The 24620-nt window shown below is 40.2% G+C and overlaps 1 protein-coding gene across 1 annotated transcript in view; it reads right to left on the bottom strand.

Moving 5' to 3' along the window:
* The window catches only part of DNAH8 (dynein axonemal heavy chain 8), a 338579-nt gene that overhangs the window by 96882 nt on the left and 217077 nt on the right, over window positions 1-24620 (bottom strand). The window contains exons 61-67 of the mRNA XM_061624897.1: window positions 23346-23468; window positions 22784-22914; window positions 15733-15886; window positions 14669-14833; window positions 11710-11936; window positions 11023-11141; window positions 1587-1690 (exon numbers count right to left, since the gene is read on the bottom strand). Of these exons, the coding sequence (XP_061480881.1) occupies window positions 1587-1690; window positions 11023-11141; window positions 11710-11936; window positions 14669-14833; window positions 15733-15886; window positions 22784-22914; window positions 23346-23468 (1023 nt within the window). The remainder of the gene's footprint in view (window positions 1-1586; window positions 1691-11022; window positions 11142-11709; window positions 11937-14668; window positions 14834-15732; window positions 15887-22783; window positions 22915-23345; window positions 23469-24620) is intronic.

The following is a 24620-nucleotide window of genomic DNA, read 5'->3' as shown; positions in this document are numbered from 1 at the left end:
GTTGTCAGGAAAATCCAGGGAAACTCACAGCATTAGGGATTGATTTGCAAAGATAATGAACCTGCGGACTATCAGGAAGTCTGGTGGCAAGTTCACTTTTAGCAAAATTATTGCCCATCTCTAGTGCTGACATCAGTAATGTTAAACAAAGCTAGTTTAGAATAAGGACTAAGCAAAGCTAGTTTAGAATGATTCCTGGAATGTGCATGGGTGATCCTAGTCAATCAGGAATCATGTAGCAAGTATGATATCACTGAGGGCAAACAAAGCCTATTTAGGGCAATGTTTCCTGCATAGGCAATATTTGCAATTCCTGAAAAATCACATAGGAAGCTGCTTTATATTGAGTCGAACTATTGGTCCATCTAGCTCACTATTGTCCACACTGACTGGCAGCAGTTCTTCAGGGTTTCAGGCAGGGAGTATCTCCCAGCTCTACCTGGAGATACTGGGGACTGAACCTGGGACCTTCTGCATGGAAAGCAGAGATTCCACCACTGAGTTATAGTCACAAGAAAAAGTTCGTAAAAATCCTACCCTCCCCCTTTTCCAGCTCAGTCTTTTGGAAAATTATGCTCTCAAAGAAAAAGAGAAATCTTGGGAACAAAAATATCTTTATCACTTAAGTAATTTGCACACATTTAATCTAGAAGTCAGATTGTATATCCCAATATTATTGTAATCAGCAACCTTTATGAGAAGGCAAAAAAAAAAGTATTGTAATACCTTAGGAAACAATCCTAAGCTCCACTGGTGAACACATAAATCACAAGAAGAAAATGAATGGAGCTTGTAAACATAAACCTGCCCTAAGGGCACATCCAGACAATCAGTGAATGCAATTCCCAAGCATATATTAACGTGTTAGCCATAAAATTGGCAATAATAAGACAACAGTAGATATATACATATATTTAATTCAGTAGCCCAGCAGTCCAAGGATAATTTTGCTGTGGATAAGGTGGTTTCTTCTGAAGGAGGACAGTATATACATTTTAAAAATAAATATGATTGTTTGCTCCTTTTCAGACTGTCAGGGAAAGTGGACTTTAGTATTTAGTATTCAAAATAGAAGGGAAAATCGAGTATATAAAGAATTGAAAGACTATACAAAGGGGGAAAAAACCCAAATGCACAGCATTACTTGGGAGAGACAAAATCTGTGGATTCAGTCACTTCCCTTTTTAAAGCCAAGATGGTATAGCAGGGGAAGCACTCAGCTTCCAGACTTTAGAAGCTGAGTTCTTTCCCTGCTATCTAAAGCATTAAATATAAGAAAATCACCTGTGTATACTGGGAAGGAGGTTGTAGTGATGGTGGTGCACTGAACTGCTCATTATGAATGACATCACAGACAATATTACATTTGTTCCCTATGGAATAGGCATAATTATATTCCACATGGCAACTTAAATACTATGTGGGGTGAGGGAAGAATTTTTTCCTAGGTGAAGAACAAAACCTTGTATATCATGAGTTGGGGAAAATGCAGTATTCCTGCAGCAGAACTGCAGTCTCAAGAGAAGATATGTTTAACAATTCCAACATGGTTGTGTATTTAATGTGGTGCCGATTTTAGTACTTACTTTGTCTGCTTTTACAGATGCCAAAGCCAATTCCTTCTCTTTCACTGCCAAATCCTGAGAGAGTTTAGCAACAGATTCACTAGCTTCCATCAGCTTAGAAAGACCTATACAAGTAATCAAAATTCAGAGGAATTACAAGTTATTTATTCTGAGTGATAGCCAATGTTACTAGACCCACTGAAATCAATGAAACATTGATTTCAATGAATCTACTATGACTTATTTGGATATCACTCACTGCTATCTCATATTAGGACAATATTATGGATATAAAAAGCCAAAATCTTTATTGGTTTTAACTTTTACTAAGAATGGTCACATATCTGCAAGCACTGATCCCATTCAGTTTCCAATAGTTAGAGTGATGTTTGCTGCAGTAGTGCTTGGTTGATGGAATCTTATGGTCCCAATGCAACAGAAGTTTAGCATGCATAAAAGCTGGTCTACTATGATGCAAACCTGTTGTTGTTATGCGCATTCAGGTCGATTACTACTTATGGTGACCCTATGAATCAGTGACCTCCAATAGCATCTGTCATGGACCACCCTGTTCAGATCTTGTAAGTTCAGGTCTGTGGCTTCTTTTATGGAATTTATCCATCTCTTGTTTACCCTTCCTCTTTGTCTACTCCCTTCTCTTTTCCCAGCATTATTGTCTTTTCTAGTGAATCCTGTCTTCTCATTATGTGTCCAAAGTATGATAACCTCAGTTTCATCACTTTAGCTTCTAGTGAGAGTTCACCCCTGTCTCACACCCTTTCCGATTGGGAACCAATCAGTTTCTCTATATTCTGACCTTCCAGTAGCCTCTTGTCCAGAATATAGGTTGTGCATCAAAACAATCAGATGATGTGGCACCCCCATTTCTTTTAAAGCATTCCATAGTTTTTCATGATCTACACAGTCAAAGGCTTTGCTGTAATCTATAAAGCACAGGGTGAATTTCTTCTGAAATTCCTTGCTCCGTTCCATTATCCAACATATGTTTGCGATATGATCTCTGGTGCCTCTTCCCTTTCTAAGACCAGCTTGGACGTCTGGCATTTCTTGCTCCATATATGGTAACAGCCTTTGTTGTAGAATCTTGAGCATTACTTTACTTGCATGGGATATTAAGGCAATAGTTCGATAATTACTGCATTCCCTGGGATCCCCTTTCTTTGGAATTGGGATATATATTGAACGTTTCTAGTCTGTGGGCCATTGTTTAATTTTTCATATTTGCTGACAAATGTTTATCAAAATTTAGACAGATTCAGTCTCAGTAGCTTGTAGCAACTCTGTTGGTATGCCATCTGTTCCTGGTGATTTGTTTCTTCCAAGTATTTTAAGAGCAGCTTTCACCTCACATTCTAAGATTTCTGGTTCTTCATCATATGGTTCCTCTGAATCTGTCATCTCTTTTATAAAGTTTTTCAGTGTAATTGCTTCCATCTGCCTTTTATTTCATCTCAATCAGTCGAACGTCCGGTTTAGCTTCTTTCCGGTAAGACGTATTTTTCCTTTTGTGCTATTTATTTTCTTTTAAGCTTGTCCATGAGACTCAATAATAAGAACTAAAATCTTATCAAGCAGACAGTAAGATTAAGGCGAGTCGTAAAAGGCCTTGGGAATTTTCTTCAAGTGAAACCTGGCTCTACGAACTGAGAGTTAAAATCATAAAGAGCAAAAGCCACAAAGCCATAAAGCTGCAAAGTCATAAATCTCACGGATGGGTTGTCGCTATATATTTTGACTAACAAGACACAAGTAATAAGCAAGATATGAGTAACGAATAAATTTAAAAGTTACCATCCTGTGAGAGGAGGAATTTTCCTTGGTTAAAAGAAATAGCATACAGCAACCAAACGGCTATTACCAGGAGGAAACACCAGGAGCAGCAAATAACAATGGATACTGACATACAACAAACCAGATCTCAATCAAAAATTACAAGTTTTTTTCCCATAACATGTAACCCACTACATCGATTAGCTTGGACACAAATAACTCAGAGAGAAATTTTACCTCCCAAACAGACTTATGACTGGTCACTTCAACATAATTTGCCTGATAAAACCAAATTAACGAACACAGCAGCTAAAAGCTTAACTGAGGAACTAATGGATGCCGGCTTTAATTCCTCGCTGAACTCAATACTTGAGGGACCTCCATCAGAAGTATTCACTATCGACTCCTACCAAACGGTGGAGGAACTACAAATGCCCCCAAGTGAAAAGAAATTAGAGATGACTGAATTATCCCCGGAAGATTCTCAATTGAAATGGCAGATACCACTACTAGAGGAAATACAATTAATCAAAACTTATATCATTGAAACCAACAACTTACTTACTACACTGGTGCGGGCGATTGGGCCCCTGTTATGTGGAAATCAGGGAGCCCATAAACCCGTGGAGGTTCCTCACACTGGACAACCTAGTAAATCATTCAGTGGTGCTTGTAAGAACAATGATGTGCCCTCAAAAAGAAATCTGTCATCTTGTAAAAAGTCCAAAATACAAAAAAACCCAAAAAATATTAAGAATAATAAAGTCACCCATCACAAGAAATTCAATTTCAAACCGCTGTTTAAATTGATGGACTTGCAATCAAAACAAAATCCTGTAAAGTCACGACAAAATGACAACCCTGGTAAACAAATTTCCAGGAAAACTGATTCATCACGTGTTTTAAATAGTATTTCCCGAGATTCAGATTCCTCCATTGACGCTGATGAAAATCCATCCATGTCTAATATACAGCCTGTAGACATTAGTCTTGACAATAGTTCGGACATTTTTAAAACACATACATCTCTTTGGAACTTAGCACCTCAACCGAGAAAGTTGGTAATCTCCTATAGCCGGATAAATCGAGGGAAAAATTCAAATTACCCCAGTATCCCCTTCTTGGATATGCGATTTGGAAGAACATTACAACTAGGTTCGCGCATGAACTACATTAAATCAATGACAAATATCTCTACTAACAACTATGAGTGGCGCCTGATAGTGACCTTCCACTCTCAACATATCGTCAATCAGATTTATCGAACAAAAGATCTACTAAGAAGGTTGGAGGGTATAGTGATACAAAGATACTATACCAACATGCCTCCACCAACACCGCTGATTGCTTTCTATGCTCCTGTCATACGTGAAAACACTTTAGCAATGGAAGAAACCTTATCAGAAGTTATGACTCAAAACCCAAATCAAACACCTTCAGACACGACATTACTGCATTTTGTCACAGATGACGAACCTAAATCGCTATCGTTATACATGAAGGAATTGGAACCCGAGGAAATACAGCTTACGGAGCTTTACTCCCTTCTTCCCGCCACTGAGCGGTCAATCCTTATCAACAAGCTGTATCAACTGATCCGGCATTTCAAACAAACTGCAGCAGAGATGGATCAATCAAAGAAGGTGCTTGAATCCAGAATGCCAGAAGAGGAACCCCTGATAATTAAAGCACCAGGACTGAGGAGCTCTCCTGCTTATAATAAAAAATCCAGAATCAAAACTCTTTACAAACCGATTCTGGTAGGTGATGAATGGGATAAAGCCAGACATTTATATCCGGAAGAACTAGGCTCTCCCTCGCGGCAAAGTGATACATCTTATCCAAACAAAAATCTTAAACTGTTCCCTAGAAATAGAGAAAAATCAGTGGATATTGCAGGAGCCCACACGGAGGGAGCAATCTGACAACATTTGCCCCTTGGAAATAGCGACCAAAGTTCTGGGCCCAATATTTTGACATCATCGCCTTGGTATAACACGACTTTTTCATCAAAAAAAGAGACTTTTCATCTTCTCTCATGGAATATATCTGGCTGGAACTCTAAGCAAAACGATCCAGAATTTATGGCCTACTTGGGCAAACATGATATAATCTCTTTACAAGAGACATGGGCTAATGCCACACCAACCTTGAATGGATATTCCTCTTACCATCTTCCAGCGCTGCTTCCAGAGAATAGGAAAGGTAGAGCAAAAGGAGGACTGGCAATTTTTATCTCTACCTCCCTGTCGGTCCAACACAGTGAACTTCAACCCATGGCAGATATAGCTATGGCAGTTCTCATGACATTCAAAACAGCAACTTTTGTGATTATTAATGTCTATATCCCTCCCTCAAATCTAAGGTGCTATACGGATGCGATATGGGATGCTTTTGATAATTACTTATCAGATTTTGAACACACACTCCCAAACGCGAAGCTGATCCTTACAGGTGACTTCAATGCCGGAATAGGACTTAATGCTGATGTTCTTTTTGCCTCCAAGCTGTGGTGTGGTGAAGAAACCGAACAGTACGTCCCTCCCCTTGATAGATCATTGAAAGATCTTAAGATCAACTATGGGGGAATATGTCTGACACGGACAGTGGGTAGCCACGATCTGCTGATATTAAATGGCCTTAACTATCTAGCAGACAGTGAGGAATTTACCTTCATCTCAAACCGAGGAAGCAGCGTGATCGATTATGTTATAATATCAAAGCAACTATTGAGGCTAAAAATAACTTTTGAGGTGGGAACAAGACAAAATAGTGACCATTTACCCCTTACTTTACAATGCCATCTTTCGGAGAAATTCCGCTTAAATTCTGAATATAACCCAATTTTAAATAACACATACTTTACACATAAAAAAACGATTTGGACCCCACATTTAGCCGCGAGGATTGTAACTTTTCTTAATACATCATGGGCCTTGAACATTCGTGAACAACTAACAAAGGATAATAATTTATCCACTCTCCTCACTGATTATGCCCAGTTACACTCACATCTAAATTCTATCTTGTTACCTAAAACCTTTAGAGTTAACTGTAACTTGAGAGCAAAATCTAGATGGTTTGATAGCGAATGTTTAGACCTCAAACGGCAGCTAAGAAATGTCTATTTATACTATCGCCAGCAAAATCTTAAAAGCCTTCCCTCGGAATATTACGCTATAAAAAGAAAATATAAGATGACCTTGGTTACCAAGAAGAGACTGGCCATTCAGGAAGAATGGAAGTCTTTAATTAATGCGGCCAGGACCAAAAATCACAAAAACTTCTGGTCAATCATTTCTAATTCGCTGAGATCCATACCCTATATTCCATGCAACATTCCACCTCAAAAATGGGAACTTTTTTTTCAGAACTTTATGAGGATAACCGACTAACCTCTCTAAGTTCTATTACTCCCCCAGACTTTTCTAATCTTCCCCACTGGCCTCCAGTCAAAATATGCGAAATAACAGACTTGATAGCGGGGTTAAAACCTGCTAAGGCCCCCGGCCCAGATAACATCCCGCCGGAACTGCTGAAAAATTTTCCCGACTGGTGGGCTCCGATACTAGCTAACCTCTTTACAAAAATCAACAACACACGTTATTTTCCAGAGGTTTGGCGGGAAGCAATAGTTGTACCAATTTACAAAAAAGGAGATAGAGAGGACCCTTCAAATTACAGGCCAATCAGTTTATTGTCTGTAATTGGCAAACTCTATATGTCATACTTAAAAGAAAAACTGTATAACTGGATGGAGGAAAAAAACATACTAGGAGGAGAACAGGCAGGGTTTAGAAAAGGAAGCTCTGTCCTCGACCACTGTTCACTATTACATTTCCTTGCAGAAAAATATATGAATATTAGGGGAAACGGTCTCTATGTTGCTTTTGTGGACTTAAAATCCGCATTTGATTCCATTCCAAGAGATAATCTCTGGAGTAAATTAGCAAAATCTTCAATTGATAAAAGATTACTTTTCCTAATTTATAATTTACACCTATACACCTCTCTGCGGGTTCGTTGTGGCCGTGATGGAGGTTTAACGAATTCAATACCTACCAGTAAAGGGGTTAGACAGGGCTACACATTGGCTCCTCTTTTGTTTAACCTATATCTGAATGACCTAAATTCCAACTGTATGTCCAGGGATTTCCATCCACCCAAAATTGGGAGGCAACCCTGCCCCCTTCTTCTGTATGCTGATGATGTGGCCCTACTCTCTTTTTCCAAGGTGGGACTTAAACGCCTACTAAGTGCTTTTATGTCCGACTGCAAGCAGAATCAGCTAACTATAAATTATCATAAAACAAAAATTTTAGTGTTCTCGAGGCATAAATCATCTGGCTTCTGGACAGTAAATGCCCAGCAAATTGCTCTGGTCTCACAATATAAATATCTCAGCGTGATCTTTCACTCGTTGTTGAACTGGGTTACACACATAAGGGCTGCTACTTTAAATGCACGCATCACTGCCAAAAAAATCCTCCGCTTCTTTTTTCACAAAGGAGGAAGATGCGTGCCTGCAGCCATTCAGGTCTTTCAAACAAAAATCATCCCACAGTTACTGTTTGGAGCGGCTATTTGGATCCATGCATTTAATTCTTCAATATAAGCAGTGCTGTCTACCTTCCTACGTTGGCTACTGGGCGTACCGAGATGCGTTCCGGCAGCAGCCCTTAGATTAGAAGCTGGCCTTCCTTCCATCAAATGCCAAGCCTGGCTGTTGACCTCCAACTACTGGGCCAAATTATCCTATGAACACCATCAGGAACATTTAACACATCTCTGGAGTGATTCTTTTACATCAAGATGGAGCAACAAAATCAGGAGTAAACTCTCCTCTATAGGCCTATCTTCCTAATATCTATCAACACAAACTTTAACTGCGGCCAAATTTGCTATCCAAGTTCTATTTAAAGATATAGACTTTCAAACTGCCATCACAAAGGCTACAAAAATTTGCTCTCCCATACATTTTAAACTAAAGCCTGACCCCTTTAAGTATGCTCCGTATTTGGACTTTCTCATAGATCCAAATCTCCGTATAGCTTTTACTAGGGCCAGGTTCAACTCCCTCCACTCTGCACTACTTTTAGGGAGATACCAAGAGATTCCTTACGACCATCGTTTGTGCCCTTGTGGGAAAGGTAACATTGAAACACTTTTTCATGTCATATTTAATTGCTCAATATACGAATCTATCCGTTGCAATATTCTATCTAATATAATGCAAAATGTTTCCTTGATGGCCCCTGATAATATGATTCGCTACCTTATATCAGGATTCAATAAAGAAACCACAATTAGAGTTGCTAAATTTATATACGCTGCACAACTGTTACGATCTGAAGTTTGGCCTGACTAATTTGTTTTTATTGTACATGATAACTGAATGCTAGGACTAAATGTACTGCCCTTTTATCCTTGTTTTAAGTTTAACCAATTTGTATCATACTATGTGCCTACAATAGGACGGGTCTTTGACCGCAAATAAAGAATTGAATTGAATTGAATCTCAATCAGTCAGTGTGTTCCCCTGTTGATTATTTAACATCCCTACTCTTGATTTAAATTTCCCTTTAGGGCTCTTGTTCTTCCCTTTTTGTTGTCCTCTTCTATTTCTATACCTTAACTATTGTAATAGTTCTCTTTGTTCCTACATACTAGTCGCTGTATTGTTGCATTTAGGGTTCTGACCGTGGTCCTCCTCTTGCTTTTGCTTTCCTTCTCTTTAACCATTTTAAGAGTTTCTTCAGTCATCCATTGAGGTCTTTCTCTCTTTTTAACTAGAGGTAATGTCTTTTTGCATTCTTCCCTGATAATATCTGACCTCACTCCATAGTTCTTCTGGTTCTCTGTCAACTAAGTTTAAAGCCTCAAATCTGTTCCTTATTTGATCTTTATATTCTTCTGGGATGTTATTTAAATTGTATTTTGGCATTATGAGTGCTTTGTTGTTCTTCTTTAGCTTTACTCTGATTTTTGATACGACCAGTTCATGATCTGTACCGCAGTCTGCTCCTGGTCTTGTTTTCACAGGAAGTATGGAACTTCTCCATCTTCTGTTGCCAATTATATAATCAATTTGATTCCTATACAGACCATTTGGTGATGTCCATGTGTACAGTCTTCTTTTTGATTGTTCAAAAAATGTGTTTGCAAGAAACAAATTATTGGCTTCACAGAATTCAATAAGCCTTTCTCCTGCTTCATTTCTGTCTCCAAACCCCATTTCCCCAAAATTCCTACTTCTTCTCTGCTCCCTACTTTCGCATTCCAGCCCCCCATGATTATCAGCACATCTTGTTTTGGTGTGTGCTCAATTTCCTCCTGTACTTCTGCGTAAAATCTCTCCAATTCCTCTTCTTCTGCATTTGCCGTTGGAGTGTAGACTTGGATGATGGTTATGTTAATAGGTTCCTGTTTAATCTCATTGATATCACTTGCTCAGACCTTGCATTGTAGCTCCTAATTGCTTTTGCTACATCACTTCTCACTATTAAAGCAACCCCATTTCTTTTTTAATTTCTCATTTCCTGCATAAAATATTTTGTAGTTGCCTGATTGGAAATGTTCCGTTCCCGTCCATTTTAGTTCGCTCACACCAAGTACTGTAATGTTGATGCGTTCCATTTCTTGCTTGACAATTTCTAACTTTCCCTGGTTCGTGCTTCTCACATTCCATGTTCCTATTGTGTGCGTTGTACAACTCCGGACTCTCCTTTCACATCTGTGCACATCAGCCTCTGGGCTTCCTTTTGGCTTTGACCCAGCTGCATCATTAGTCACAGTGCTACTTGTACTTGTCCTTTGTTCTTCCCCAGTAGCTTGGTGAGTGCCTTCTGACCTAGGGGTCTCATCTTCCAGCACTATCTCGTGTTGCGTTTTGGATACTCTGTTCATAGGGTTTTTGTGATAAGAGGTATTCAGAGGTGGTTTACCATTGCCTTCCTCTGAGTTTGGATGCATCTTAGTCTGGTGTCTCAGCTTTGACCATTCCACCTTGGGTGCCCCTGCTACGAGTTTAGCCTCTTGGTCTAGACTCCGGATGGCATTGCTCTTAGCTTCTTCAACACTCCCAAACCCCCTCACCACATTAAGGTGTGCATCCTAAATGGGGGGTTGGTTTATGGAATCTTATGGTCCCAATGCAAGAGAAGTTTAGCATGCATAAAAGCTGGTCTACTATGATACAAACCTGTACAATGCTGATTTCACAGGACTTGGACCGTCATTCCATCAATCTAACAATCTATCATTAATTACCTGCTGCTAAACTGGAAGCGAAACCTGTCTTTATATAGACCAGAGGGCATTTCATCACCAAAATGGATGTGTCCTGTCATTGTTTTCTTCTCCCAAAATAGGGGTCTAAGTTTTGTTTGTCTCATATTATCCTGGAAAATTGAATTATTTCTAATATTTAAAAAATCCAAAGGGGAAAAATCTGTCTTTATTTGGATTGCATGGAGAAGTCTAATTAAGACTTATCTTTGGTTCAAAAACTTCTGAGACTAGCCTTTGAACATTCACATATTATAGGGTTGGATCCATAAATCCACCTCCAAAAGGGGGTGGCCGAAAGGTGATTTTCGCTGGGACTGGTAGTCCAAAATATCCAGAGGACAGCAGGTTAGGAAAGGCTAGCAGAATCTTATCTTACCTATGTGCATACGCTCAGCTTGTTCATTAATATTGGCTAGCTTATCAGCATAAACATCTTTGTAGCCATTAATGAAAGAGAGATAAGACTTTGGAGTGACATGAGCTCTTCGTCGATATCTGTAATGTGCAACAGTGATAACAGCTGTTTAAATAAACATGTTCATCATCTGATACAATTCTAAACATACATACAACTTCATTAATGCAATTACCTCAATGACAAAAGTCTCAGATTTCACTTTCAAATGTAATCTAAATGTATGTTAATGAACTAAAGTTGTAAAAATTGATTAAAGGAAATAAAGTCTTTGACATATATAACCACTCATCTCCTTGAAACCAAGGTAACTATGTTAGATATAGCCTCCTCTTACATCTAAGACTTTGGTGGCTTAGATTCTAAGCTTATCTATTCTCTGGAACAACTGTTTAGTATCTACTAAGAAAAATCCAGAATTTAATGTAATTGGAAAAGAGAAAATAGAATTCAAAAGCATTCTTAAGTTTTCATATAAAAATACAGTATGTACACATGACATCTTTGATACAACAGTTATTCATGGCCAATCAAAATTCCATGGTTGGTTTAACTAAAAAAACTCATATAATATAAAATAATATACAGAAAAACATGTGTTCTGGTAACAAATATTCTTTTGTTGTGTAGTTACAGAATTATTGCTACCTTTGGAAATAGTTATCACAACTTTCTGAAACAAGGTCATGAAAGATGCCCATAGTTTCTACCACTTGTGCTTTAACTTCAGGAGAACAGACAATATTAAATTCTGACAGGAAATAATGTGAAACAGCAACAAGGGCTTCCTTGGGCCACTGAGTGAACCAGTCCATGGTGCAGCCAGATATAAGTCCAGGAAATTTCAAAGAACGTGCACGGAACTTCTCACCAACCTAGTAAGAATAACAAAAAATAATGTGAATGTAATACCTGATATTGTATTTGGCCAAACTTATTTATGGGAACAGCACTTCAACTATGACTTCCCTCACACACAGATCTCAATCTGACTGTATGCATGCCAAACAAAATGAATAAAAATGATTGTGCATGTACAGAGTCTGTGATTATTAGTGATTGTACTATCATCTGTTGGTGAGGAAAGGGGGAAATGGATTTATCCAGCTTCTGAATTACACAAAGATCATAACCCACTTTTGCCTAAGGTTTCTCACCCTGCTGGAATTGGATGCATGGAAGCTTGCTTCCATGCCCCTATGCCAGGATTGCAGCATCCCACTTTATGCCTCAAAATGCTATTTTTTTCCATTTTTTGTATCTTCCCTGAAATTACATAGTTGCTAATATCTTTATTATTATGGATTTATAAAACAATCTTGTATTATCACTGGTCTTTTTTTAAAAAATGAAAAGGTCATGGCTTTCTTTTTACTGAAACTGAATCTGAAGATTTATTTATAATATTTTTATATCACTTAATATGCATGATCTCTAAAGTGTTTGGTTTTGGGTTTTTTCTTTCTTTTAAAAACTGGATTGTAGTCAACTAAGTCCCACATATAGACCCAGTGAAATTGATAAACCTAAGTTAGGGCACAATCCAACTGCTATTTATGCTGGGCTGAGGGAAGTTGGATATGGCAGACCACTGGCTGAGCTGGCTGGGTGCTGGCTGAGCCAGGCTCAGCTGGGTACACCAGACCACACCGGCAGAAGCCCCTCATCTTGGCTCTGCCATGGCAGAGCTGGGACCCAGCTGGCTCAGCCAAGGATCTGCCAGGAAAGCCCAGCCCTGTGAAATGGGAGCCGTCATAAGGCCTGAAAAAGGGGGGACCACTTGGATGTGGTCTCACATCCAACTCATGTGTGGAGCGCCCCTGCAACTCCTGATCTAAGCAAAAGTTATGCTGGGAAAAAGGTCGGTCTAAGAAAATAATTGAAATGGAAGCCAATGGAGAGCACCTACTTCCTAGTAGGGTTATTCATGAGAGCAGGCTTTTTATTTTCCAGTCCCTGCATGCAGCTCTCAGCTAAGCTGACATTCAGCCAGCTCGGAGGTTTCCGAATGGCAATTGGATGCCATGGACCTTCCTGCCAGAACCTCTTCCACTGGCTTTCCCTGAGTTGGATTGCTCTGTTAGTCATGCCTATTAATGTCAATGGGTCTACTCTGAGTAGGACTAGCATTGAACACCACCCTGTGTTATGAAATCACCACCATGCAATAAAGTGGTGAAAATGCATTAATTGATTTATTGTAGGTATCATTTACACAGCTGAAGGGACAGGCTGAGAGATCATAGAAGCAAAGCTGTTTCAAAAATACCATATCTTAGGCTGCAATCCCATCCACACATGCAAACGAGCATGTCACACTGGACATCAGTGGTCCTTATTGTTGAAAAGGAAATGTCTGTCCCCTTAAAAATCCTGTGTATCTGGCAGAATTAGCTAGTTCTCCATTTCAGAGCATCTGTTCTGGTGCATGCATCTTTCAGATACACAGGGTGAAATTTCCCATGACGTCCACAGAGTGGCCAAAGGGAAAAAGAGGGCAGGGTTCCTACACCTTTAATAGTTGTGCATGAGAGAGAATTTCACCAAGTGTTGCTTGTCATTCAGAAGACAACTTTGGAAACTACTTCTGAACAACTCTCCTCTTTTTCACTTGTTCACCCTAGCAGTCTAAAATGAGTAAAATAGGAAATCTTTGCCAGTTATCATCTTCTATTTCTGATTTCCTAAGTTGGAAAGGTGTCAGTGGGCCATCTCCCACTGTACTGTGCTGAAAGACCATGTTCCCAAGTGCAGAAAATCCTAGAGGTGTGGCCAGGCTTTTGTCTGATTGGAGGATCCTTCTCCTTTTCTCAACCCCCCCTCCTCAGTCTATGGGGACAAAAAAGCAAACAAACAAACTGGGGCTCTTCCCTTTGAAAACTGTTATCCATTTGTCATTCTTTTCATAATCTGAAGAATATCATGGGTGATCCTTGCAACTTTTGAAACCTCACTTTAAGACTGTATAGTGTACGCTGTTTAGAAAGTAAACTGGTATATTTGTGTTTGCTGTATTTCTGATTTCTCCTTCATACCTTGTCCTTATTCTTAAATTAAACATATTAATTTAGAACATGGAGTTTGACATCCCAAGGATCATCCTCCTACATGTCAAACCATTTATCCAAGCTAAACAGACAAATCTTGCCCAGCAATGACTGAGGAAATTAGCTGGCACTTCCTGCATCCCCGGTAGAAATCTACCAATCCTGGAGCTCCCCTCACTCAAACTTGAGAGTAAATTAAGAGGTGATAGTAACAATAAATAAAGGAAGGAAGAAATGTTGCAGATTGCCTCCCTACAGGGCAGTTGGGTGCCTTCCTCCACACTAACTTCCAAATTAACATGCACAGGATAAGGCTGCCTGTCCCAGTTTTGTAGCTCACACACAAATGGATTATCCAAGCAATGTTAGTAGAACAATTCTAATAAAATGGATTGGAGAGCCAATCTTGCAGGATATTAACTTGTCTTTAAAGAGCACATTTTTGGTTTTTAAAAAATCACTTTTAAATCTTCAGAATTATTCCTAAGCCTGGAATGGGCAAAAAATATCATAAGCAAATATGCCCAAGGGAAGTAAATATGCTTTTAAAGGAAACTCACTGGAGAAAAGCAGAGAACAACATGAAGATTTTTCTTTGACCGTGATATAAAATATTCATAAAGATTATCAAACGTAGGAGGAACTCGTGGTAGTTCTTTTTTCATTACAGATATCAATCCCTGAGTTATTTCATCCATTTCATCCCGAGGAAATAAATTGGAGATCTTAGCAGAAAATCAAAATTGAAAGAAAAATGAAAACTCAATTATATCTTTACAACAGTTTGGAAATGATAGATCTGTGTTTCCTCATCTGTTTAATGGTTGAGCCATTAGTACTTTAAAGTAGTGGAGCATGCTTGGAGCAACTGGGACTGTGAATATGGAGCCTTTTTTGGCAAGGAAGGGACAGCAGGAGAGGGGAAAGTGAATCTAGCTCTTTGCTCCTTCTCTGGAAGATTTTAGCTTCTTTAAAAAGGGCTTTGTGCCCATAATTCTGGTTGTTGGATTGAAGAAAGGACCAGTGTCGGCCACACATCACTGCACATATGATTCCTGAAATATTTTCAGACAGTTCTCAACTGAACAAAAGTAAGAACAGCTTTGGGCACAGCTCACTATGGAAAGGCTGCATATAAATAAGCTCAATCAATCAAAAAACTTTTACACGACTTTTATGTAGTCGATGGGAATCTTGCAGGAATATAAACCCAAATAAATAAATAACTTTGGCCAGCATGCCAAAATTTTGATTGTTTATGACTAGTTACTTGCGCATTCCATAGATTATTACAAAAATCAATGGTGAACAAAAGAATAATTTCAAATAAGGCTTATCCTAAATGTGAGTTTATTTTAAAAATCTTTTTCAAAATTTATATCTATGCAAGGGTCGCTAATGTGGACTCCTCCAGATATTGTTGGACTTCATCATCCCAGACTATTGGCCATACTGGCTGAGGCTAATGGGAATTCTAGTCAAACAACATCTAGAGACCACAACATTGACTACCACTGATCTATACTTTAACCTATCCTAAGCTTTTTGGATAGAAGGACAAGTTAAAAACCTAAAAATCATCATAACACAATTTTAAAGTTCTCTACTGATTTGAAACTCTAACCTCTCCAGAAGAAAGCAAGTTATTAAGGTATTCCAAAAATGCCTCATCTTTTATTTCATTATCTGTGAAAATAAATGTGATTCCTTTTCCTTCAGCACCAGCGACTCTGTATAAAAGCTTTAGATCATCTGTCAGATTGCTCACGTTGTATGATCTAGAAGGGGGGGAGAAAAACTTAACATGCAGTGCAGATTCTTCACCTACAAACTTTAGCAAGAGATAATCTTGCTAAAGCTGGAGGAGGGAAATTTAGTGCTAACAAAATTAGTCAATTTGACTATATCCACAATACCCCAAGTTCGCAATAACCATCCAAAGATTGTTTGATTATTTCCCCCATTTTAAGTTATAATTGATAGGTATCCTAGCTATTGTGAGCAGATGAATAATCATTTTCTGATCCATTACTGCAACTACTGATCTTACATAACCAAACAATACCCCTTTTGTTTCAGTACTTTCAGATTTGGCATATAACCAACAACTTGCTGAGGAAACATGATCCTAAAAGAGACTTAACAAAATTTGACAGTTTAATGATAAAAGAACAAAAACAACTTCTGAGTAAAATATACAGTATAATCATAAGTATGGATACATCTGAAAATTCATACCAAAATAATTGGAACAAAGAATCAATATTAATATTCCAGATAAAGTATGGAAATTGATATGGCAACAAACTCTGTGTACCAAATTTATTTATAAATTTATGAATTGCTTCCCATAAAACATCCCAAAGTGATGTAACCATAAAATTTAAAAGAAAAAGAAAATACAATTAATAATTGTATTTGGATATGTTAAAAATTCAGAGAGTGGATGTGGAACTAACAATACATTTATTAATAGCTGCTTGTATAGAAAAATGTTAAAATGGGGAAGTCTTTTATTCTTACATTAGAATATTGAGTAATTTATTTATTTATTTATACCCCGCCTTATGGCCAAAAGGGCCTCAAGGCGGCTTACAAGAAAAACACAAATACAGGAATACATCAATAAAACAATACAATTTTCATAATTAAATAACAAATAACATTATTAAAAAACAATGATTACAAAACTTCCAATGAAAATACAGTGTGGTGCAGGCGCCTGGAGCGGCAGAAACATCTCAGGCTACCCCCAACAAGGCTGTGGGTTGGTTCTCTCTCTTTTCTTCTATACTTGCAAGTCTGACACCTTCAATTGAACTTCTAATCAGCTTCTGTGATGGAAAAATATGAGTAAGCTTTCCCCAGCACCAGCCGGTCCCGCAGAAGCAGGATGGGTCATGGCCTGGATGTCGTTCTCCATCCCACTGCTGTAGTTGTAAATGACAGCAGCGGTCCCCCCCCTTGGTGGCCATGTTGATCTTCTCGGAGAAGGTGCAGCCACTGCCCTGCTGGATGGGGGCAGGCCATGGCATACCTGCAACGGCGGCAGAGACTGGGACTCTGAAGTTGGTGAGGGGGTTGCAGGCGTTGAGCCCCTCCGTCAGCACCAGCACGCTGGCCTGCCACTGCAGGGGCGAGTCCTGCCCATAGACACCATTCTCGCCGGCACTCCAGCTGCTCTGGTTGCTGCCGGGCATCCTGTTCCAACTGACGGTGGCGGCGTCTCCATGGTCTTTTCGGCGGCGCCAGCTAACCCCAGTAAGAATGTGACTAAGATGCATGTAACAGTGGACAGACCTGCCACTGGGCTGGAAATCAACCCAGTCCTCTGCAGTCCAAGACTCTTCCATTCTGGCTCTCTATTTACAGAGCTGCTTTCTTACTTACAACCAGCCCAGGCAGTAACATTGCCTGCCAGTTTCTGCCTCCTTAGTCTCATCACTGCCCTTTTTTACAAGTAATAATGACATTGGTACTGGTTCATATGTAAGACTGAGAAAATATAGATAACCTGATTATTTATTGAAAATTTATATGTATGTGTGTGTCTGTGTGAGTTTATAAAAACTCAAGAAAATATTCAACTACATATATTTGGAAAAAATATTTTAAGGAATAATGTATTATGCAGGTGAGATTTTTTTGTTTTCTTTTTCTGTATTTTGTTTGTTGTTTTGGTCTGCTCAATTAAACATATATACTCATTTGTATTTTTCTGCTCATTAGATATTTTCCAAAAACTAATCAAGTGCATTTATGTATATCTGTATATATCTATATGATCTTGTATCTTTTTTATATACTTTATATTCAATTATATTATACAAAATTACTTTTTCTTAAAATTAATTTCCCAGCACTACCATCAATGAGAGAGACAAAGTCCTGGTGACAGTGTAATGTGTGGGTGTTTGACCTGGCTCCTAACCAGAGAAGCAGACTTGGAACTCAAAGACCGGAGTTTGCACAGAGATTTGTTCCAGAGGTAAGTAGAGGAACATAATATCAAAACATACTAGGCATGATACATAACATCAGCAGGTAAAACTAGGAAGCAACTGTGGAAGCAACAGAAAGTTATCTCAGCAAAATCTCTCACCCCAAATCACTCCATATAAAGACAGAGGGGCAGGCACTCTACTTGCACGAGCTAAATCTATCACTTTCCAGTCTTTGAAGCAAGACTGGGGCTTCTTCTGGGAAAAGATGTTAATTTCTCCAGTTATGTCAGTTTCTTCTGCCACCTGCATGACCTTGGAGAAAATGCCAGTCTGCCTATGTGAGAGATACCCCTACTTTATCTCTCTGGAATTGTCCAACAAATTCATTAGGTGGGTAGTTGCCAGCAATGATGGCAGACCTCATTCCTCACTCTTCATCACAGCTGAAGGGGGCTGTCAGGAGTCGCTCAGGACTTCATGGCCTCCATGACAACCATGGGTCTGTCCCAAGTAGTATCTGGCCCCACTCATGTTGCTGGCCACACCCTGGACCTTGTTTTCTGTGTGGAGGGGGATGATGGTGATCTTGGTGTGGAGGAACTTTCTGTAGTTCCTTTGTCATGGATAGATCACTACCTGGTGGGGTTTAGACTCACTGGGACTCGGAACCTCTGCAGGGGTGGGGGACCGATTAGGATGGTCTGCCCCAGGAGGCTGATGGATCCAGATGGTTTCCTGATGGCTCTTGGGGATTTTCCTGCCACCTCGGCAGGTGATTCTGTCGAAGCTCTGGTTGACCTCTGGAATGGGGAAATGGCCAGGGCAGTGGACACGATCGCTTCTGAGCATCCCCTCTCACGAAGTGGAGCCAAACTAACCCCTTGGTTTACCAAGGAGCTAGCGGTGATGAAACAAATGAGACGGAGACTAAAGCGACGTTGGCAGAAGACCCGGAGCGAGTCTGACCAAACACGGGCTAGAGCCTATTTGAAGGCCTACTCTGTGGCAGTATGGGCAGCAAAGAAATCATTCTTTTCTGCCACCATTGCATCTGAGGGGAGCCGTCCAGTGGAGCTGTTTCGAGTGGTCAGGGGTCTTTTACATTCTGGCCCCCGAGAGCGTGATATAGACCACTCAACAGCCCGCTGTCAAGAGTTTGCACAGCACTTTGCAGATAAAGTCGCTCAGATTCATTCCGACTTAGATGCTATAATTGATACAGTCTCAGGGGATGTAACTTTGGCTCCTGTCTGTCCAATAATAATGGATACTTTTCAATTTGTACAGCCCAAGGATGTGGACAAGATCCTTGGAGAGGTGAGAGACCCTTGCCCTTCCTGGCTTATAAAAAGTGCCAGAGAGGGACTGGCTGAGTGGGTGAAGGGAGTGGTTAATGCCTCCTTACACCAAGGCAGAGTCCCAGGTTGCCTAAAGGAGGCAGTTGTAAGGCCTTTGTTAAAAAAGCCATCCCTGGACCCCTCCATAATGGATAATTACCGGCCAGTGTCCAATATTCCATTTTTGGGTAAGGTAATAGAGCGTGTGGTGGCCTCCCAGCTCCAGGGATTCTTGGATGAAACAGATTATATGCATCCATTTCAGTCTGGTTTCAGGCCTGGCTATGGGACGGAGAAGCCTTTGGTCGCCTTGGTGGATGACCTATGCAGAGAACTGGACAGGGGGAGTGTGTCCCTGTTGGTTCTGCTGGACCTCTCAGCGGCTTTCAATACCATGGTATTCTTCTGGGCCACCTTGCTGGGATGGGACTTGGGGGCACTGTTTTGCAGTGGCTCCATTCCTTCCTGGAGGAACGAACCCAGAAAGTGGTGCTGGGGGATTCCTGTTCGACCCCTTGGCCATTGGCCTGCGGGGTCCCTCAGGGCTCAGTTTTGTCCCCTATGCTATTTAACATCTACATGAAACCGCTGGGAGAGGTTGTCCGGGGGTTTGGGGTTCGGTGCCATCAGTATGCTGATGACAACCAACTCTATGTCTCCTTTCCACCTAATTCCAAGGAAGCTGTCTCGGTTTTAAACCAATGTCTGGCATCAGTGGTGGACTGGATGAGGGTGAACAAATTGAAGCTTAATCCATACAAGACAGAGGTGCTCCTGGTCAGTTGTAAGGTGAATCAGGGAATAGGGATACAGCCTGTGCTGGATGGGGTTACACTCCCCCTGAAGACACAGGTTCGCAGTTTGGGTGTGCTCCTGGACTCAGCGTTAAATTTGGAGTCCCAGGTTTCTGCGGTGGCCATGAGTGCTTTTGCACAGTTAAGATTAGTGCGCCAACTGCGCCCATTCCTTGAGCCGTCTGATCTGGCCATGGTGACGCATGCCTTAGTTACAACCCGTTTAGATTACTGTAACGTGCTCTACATGGGGCTGCCTCTGAAGACTGTTTGGAAACTTCAGTTGGTACAACGTGCTGCAGCCAGAATGTTAACTGGGGCTGGTTACTGGGGCTGGTTACAGGGACCATACTACCCCCCTGTTAAAAAAGCTCCACTGGTTGTCAGTCTGTTTCTGGACACAATTCAAAGTGCTGGTGTTGACCTATAAAGCCCTCTACGGCTTAGGTCCACACTATTTATCAGACCGTATCTCCCTGTATGAGCCTGCCCGGGCCCTGAGATCCTCAGGAGAGGCCCTTCTCTCAATACCCACATCTTCTCAAGTATGACTAGTGGGGACGTGTGATAGGGCCTTCTCGGTGGCTGCCCCTAGGCTTTGGAATTCCTTTCCTAGGGAGGTAAGAATGACCCCCTGTTTGCAGTCCTTCCGCCGACAAGCAAAGACCTTCTTTTTCCAACAAGCCTTTGAAATTGAAGGCTGTTAAGGATAGGGCGTGAAGGGTGCTGCATTGCTAATGTCTATTATATTATTTTTAAACTAGTTCGAACACTTATCTATATGTGTGTATGGTTTTAATATTGGGAATAGTTTAATTTTATTTTAATGTAGACTTTGTATGTTTTTAATTATATGTATTTTTATCTGGAAGCCGCCGTGAGTTCCAGTTTTGGAAAAATGGCGGGGTATAAATAAAGACAATAACAATAATTAGCAGGAACACTTGCAAGACCACTGAGCACAGTGCTGACAGGGGTTTCAGGACACATTGCCCCTGTGGTCTCACCAACCCCTTCTCCAATATCTGCAACCCCCACCCCATTCTCCCAATCCTGCCAAATGTTCCCCAGGGGGCCCTGTGACAGTGTTGTTTGTTGGCAATGGCTGACTGTAATGGCAAAAGTACCAACTGCAGTGGTCTGGTGTGGCATCTTGCCCATGGAATCAAGCAAATCAGAGACACAAGTAGCTCCAATACCTTTGTGAGGTGCATCAACTCCAGTGATGTCCTGTGCAAAAAATCCATTATAGCTGCCTTTATCAGGCATGAGTCGTGATCTGCGGGGGGGGACCACAATGAGGGTGGCAGTAGCCGCAGGAGGGGAAAAACCATGGAGGGAGAAGGCCCCTGTGCCTCAGACTGGGACAAACCCAGGGAAGGGGAAGGCCCCAGTACCTCAGACTGGGACCAGCCAAACAGACATTTAAAACAAAACAAAACAAGAATAAACAAGAAATCAACAGGAATAAAAGGAAAAGTACAGGTTCAGAAACAGAGTACAGGAACAAACTCACAAGAGTTAAGGAAGAGGATCCAACCTAGGACAAAGACAGAAATGGACTGGGGTCTCATGAGAAGGAGCACTAGAAGTCTTTACTCTGGTGCATTCCTACTTCTGGACACTAGGTGGCGCTAATACCTGCCTGATCGTATGCTACCTGAGGAAAACACACAAATAACAAACCTGAAGACAAGTAGACTATTGGAAGTTCACACATACATCTGCTCTGGACCAAGACAGGAAATGGACTGGCCAAGAGGAAGAGGGGGCAAGTAACAGTCAAAGGCCTGTGTTTCCTGTCTTTGGAAAGGGCACAAGAGGGCAGCACAATCCTCCATGCCATATATTCACTACCACTGGATAATCAAGGCAGATTATAATCACCAGCTCCAGTGTTCATCTGTGTTGTTTAATTAATCCAGAGCATCAGTCCAGTAGCATGGGCTGAAGTGGCAAATAGGAGCAAACATTTTAGGGACTGCAGTTCATCTTCCAAAACGACCCTTAAAACAGCTAGTGATTGAAGCAGAGTAGCTTCTTATCTGTTTTTCTTTTTTCAAACACTTTTTAAAGCTGATGAGTTTGCCATTCTTACTTCTTTGCTGCTGCTGCTTTTAAAGCCAAAATCAGCTTTAAAAAGTATTTTAAAGTAAGAAAAAAGAAGGGGGGAAAGTAAGAACACCTCTACAGTAATTTTAAGCACTCCCTCCTCCCATGACACCACTCTGGTTACATCACCCCCCAGCCATTGCAGTGCAGAACCCAACAATGGGGCATGGGGGGTATAGATGGCAGAATTTGCAACATTGCCACCCACCTGGGGATTTTTGGAGCCAACCCTTTATCTCAATATTATCATTCTCTTTAGTAATTTTTTATACAACTTCCTTGAGCATGAAATCATCCTCATTATATCCTCACAGCACATAGGATCAGTGGCATCAAGAATATGCACATGCTTTCTTCATGATGACAGGCTAGCTGTCAATCTCATTTTCTATATGGTCATATAATGGTGTATATACACACGCAGTCACATCTAGTTCTGTAGGAAAAACAGTAATCATCAAGCATTTATTTAAATATGTTTTTCTCACCTAGTTAAAGTTATCTGAAATATTTTATATCCAGCTATAAAAGAAGCTAGCCTTGAAAGGCTCTGTTTTCCGGAACCACCGACCCCTACAAGTAAAGCATTTCCACATGCTGTACGAATTATTCGTGAAATCTACATTACAAAAAGAAAAAGGGGAAAAAGAGATAGTGATTTGCTTAGCTAGTTATGTAAGGTCAACAAAGTTAAATAATTATTCAAAAAATCTTTTTGAAAGAAACGTTGAGAGGGCTTTTTAAAAAGCAGTCCAAAACATGCCTAGTTTAGTGAATCCCTCTAATAACTTCTCTTCCTTGCCCCCTGCGCCCTGTCCCCTAGTACAGAAATTGAGCTTTTGGTGGGAGTATTGGGGAAGACATGGATCGAATGGATCTTAAGTCCCCTCATTCTCCAAGAATGCCTTTTCACTGGGTCAATAGAAGAGGAGAAAGTTAAAAGCCGCCACCCCCACCTTCCATCATGCCCCCAACTCCCCCTCCCGCTATATAGGATAGCTCTTCCCAAATAATAATATGAAATAAAGACTATATTTTAAACACTCAAACCTTAACAAGATGTGTTATAGCATCTTTAAAAAACACCAAATCAAGGAATCCACCTCTAACAGCTTCATTATACTGTTTCTGATAAAATTGCAATTTATCAGCTAAAAATTCAAGAGATGGAATCTAAAAGGGAAGAAAACAAGATATTTTTTAAAAAATAATTTGAATCAATTAAATGCAAAAACATTTTAAATATATGAATAAATGAAAATCATATTTTGATAAACCCTTTACTAAAGTACTAATGTACATTTCTCAAACAGATTTTAATTTATGTATTCTTGTTCACAGATTATATTTTAGAAATGGAAACTTACTCTTCTCAAGATAAATTTCATTGAGGTGCAGGACTTAGTATTCCCCAGCACTGACTTCACTAGCAGATTGTTCCATTGCTGTGGTGCTTCAGCCCCATCTGAACACAGCAGCAGTTATGAGAAATGTTTGCGCTTGATTGCTTAGTCCACTGGTGGCAGGCTATTTAATCCAAGCAGTAGTTGGGTATAACCCTACACAACTTCTAATAGTTTTCTAATTCTGTGGTTTCCAACCTAGGGGTTGGGAAGTCATCCCAGTAGGGTTACAAAGAGCCAAGAGAGAAGCTGCTTTAATTCTTTTTCTACTTTTGCAGTACTGACTGGATGTGTAATGTGGCCTTCTATTGTATGTTATATTTATAGTGTGGTATTAATTCTTGTATTGTCATATTTGCTATTTTTTTATTATGGTTGTATTATTTTGTTTGAAAATGTTTTGCAATTGTTTGCTCTTGTTATAAGTTATTTCAATTATTGTGCTTTTTTCTTGTTGTAAGTCGCTTTGAGTTCTACTGTTGAAAAAAAGCGACTAACAAATGCCAGTAATAAATAAATAAATAAATAAATAGAGGAATTATTTATTAATTTAAAAATTAATTAATTTGTGCACCAACTTGCAAGCCTGCACTGTATGTGTGTGCAGCTACCTCTGTCCCCCCTTCCTTCCTTCCTTCCAGCCAGCATAGTCAGTTCCTGCTATACAGAATGCTGAGCAGCACGGCATGCGACTGAGCAAGGCATATGTAGTGTAGGGTTGCCAGGTTCAGGGCCTGAGACTGATCCTGTATCTTTAGGGGAAGAGAAAGTCAGCCAAGTGCAGGTGTTCTTGCAACACTGTAATGGGAAAAACCACAAGGTGGAATTCTCCCTTCCCCCTGCACAACTTTTAAAGATACAGAAGACCTTGGAGGCCAGGCCTGGCAACCATGCATCTAGAGAAGGGGCCGACTTGGCTTAT

Source organism: Rhineura floridana, chromosome 4 (genome assembly GCF_030035675.1).
Source record: "Rhineura floridana isolate rRhiFlo1 chromosome 4, rRhiFlo1.hap2, whole genome shotgun sequence".
NCBI classification, from domain to species: domain Eukaryota; kingdom Metazoa; phylum Chordata; class Lepidosauria; order Squamata; family Rhineuridae; genus Rhineura; species Rhineura floridana.
This window is presented reverse-complemented; position numbering and strand designations above follow the sequence as displayed.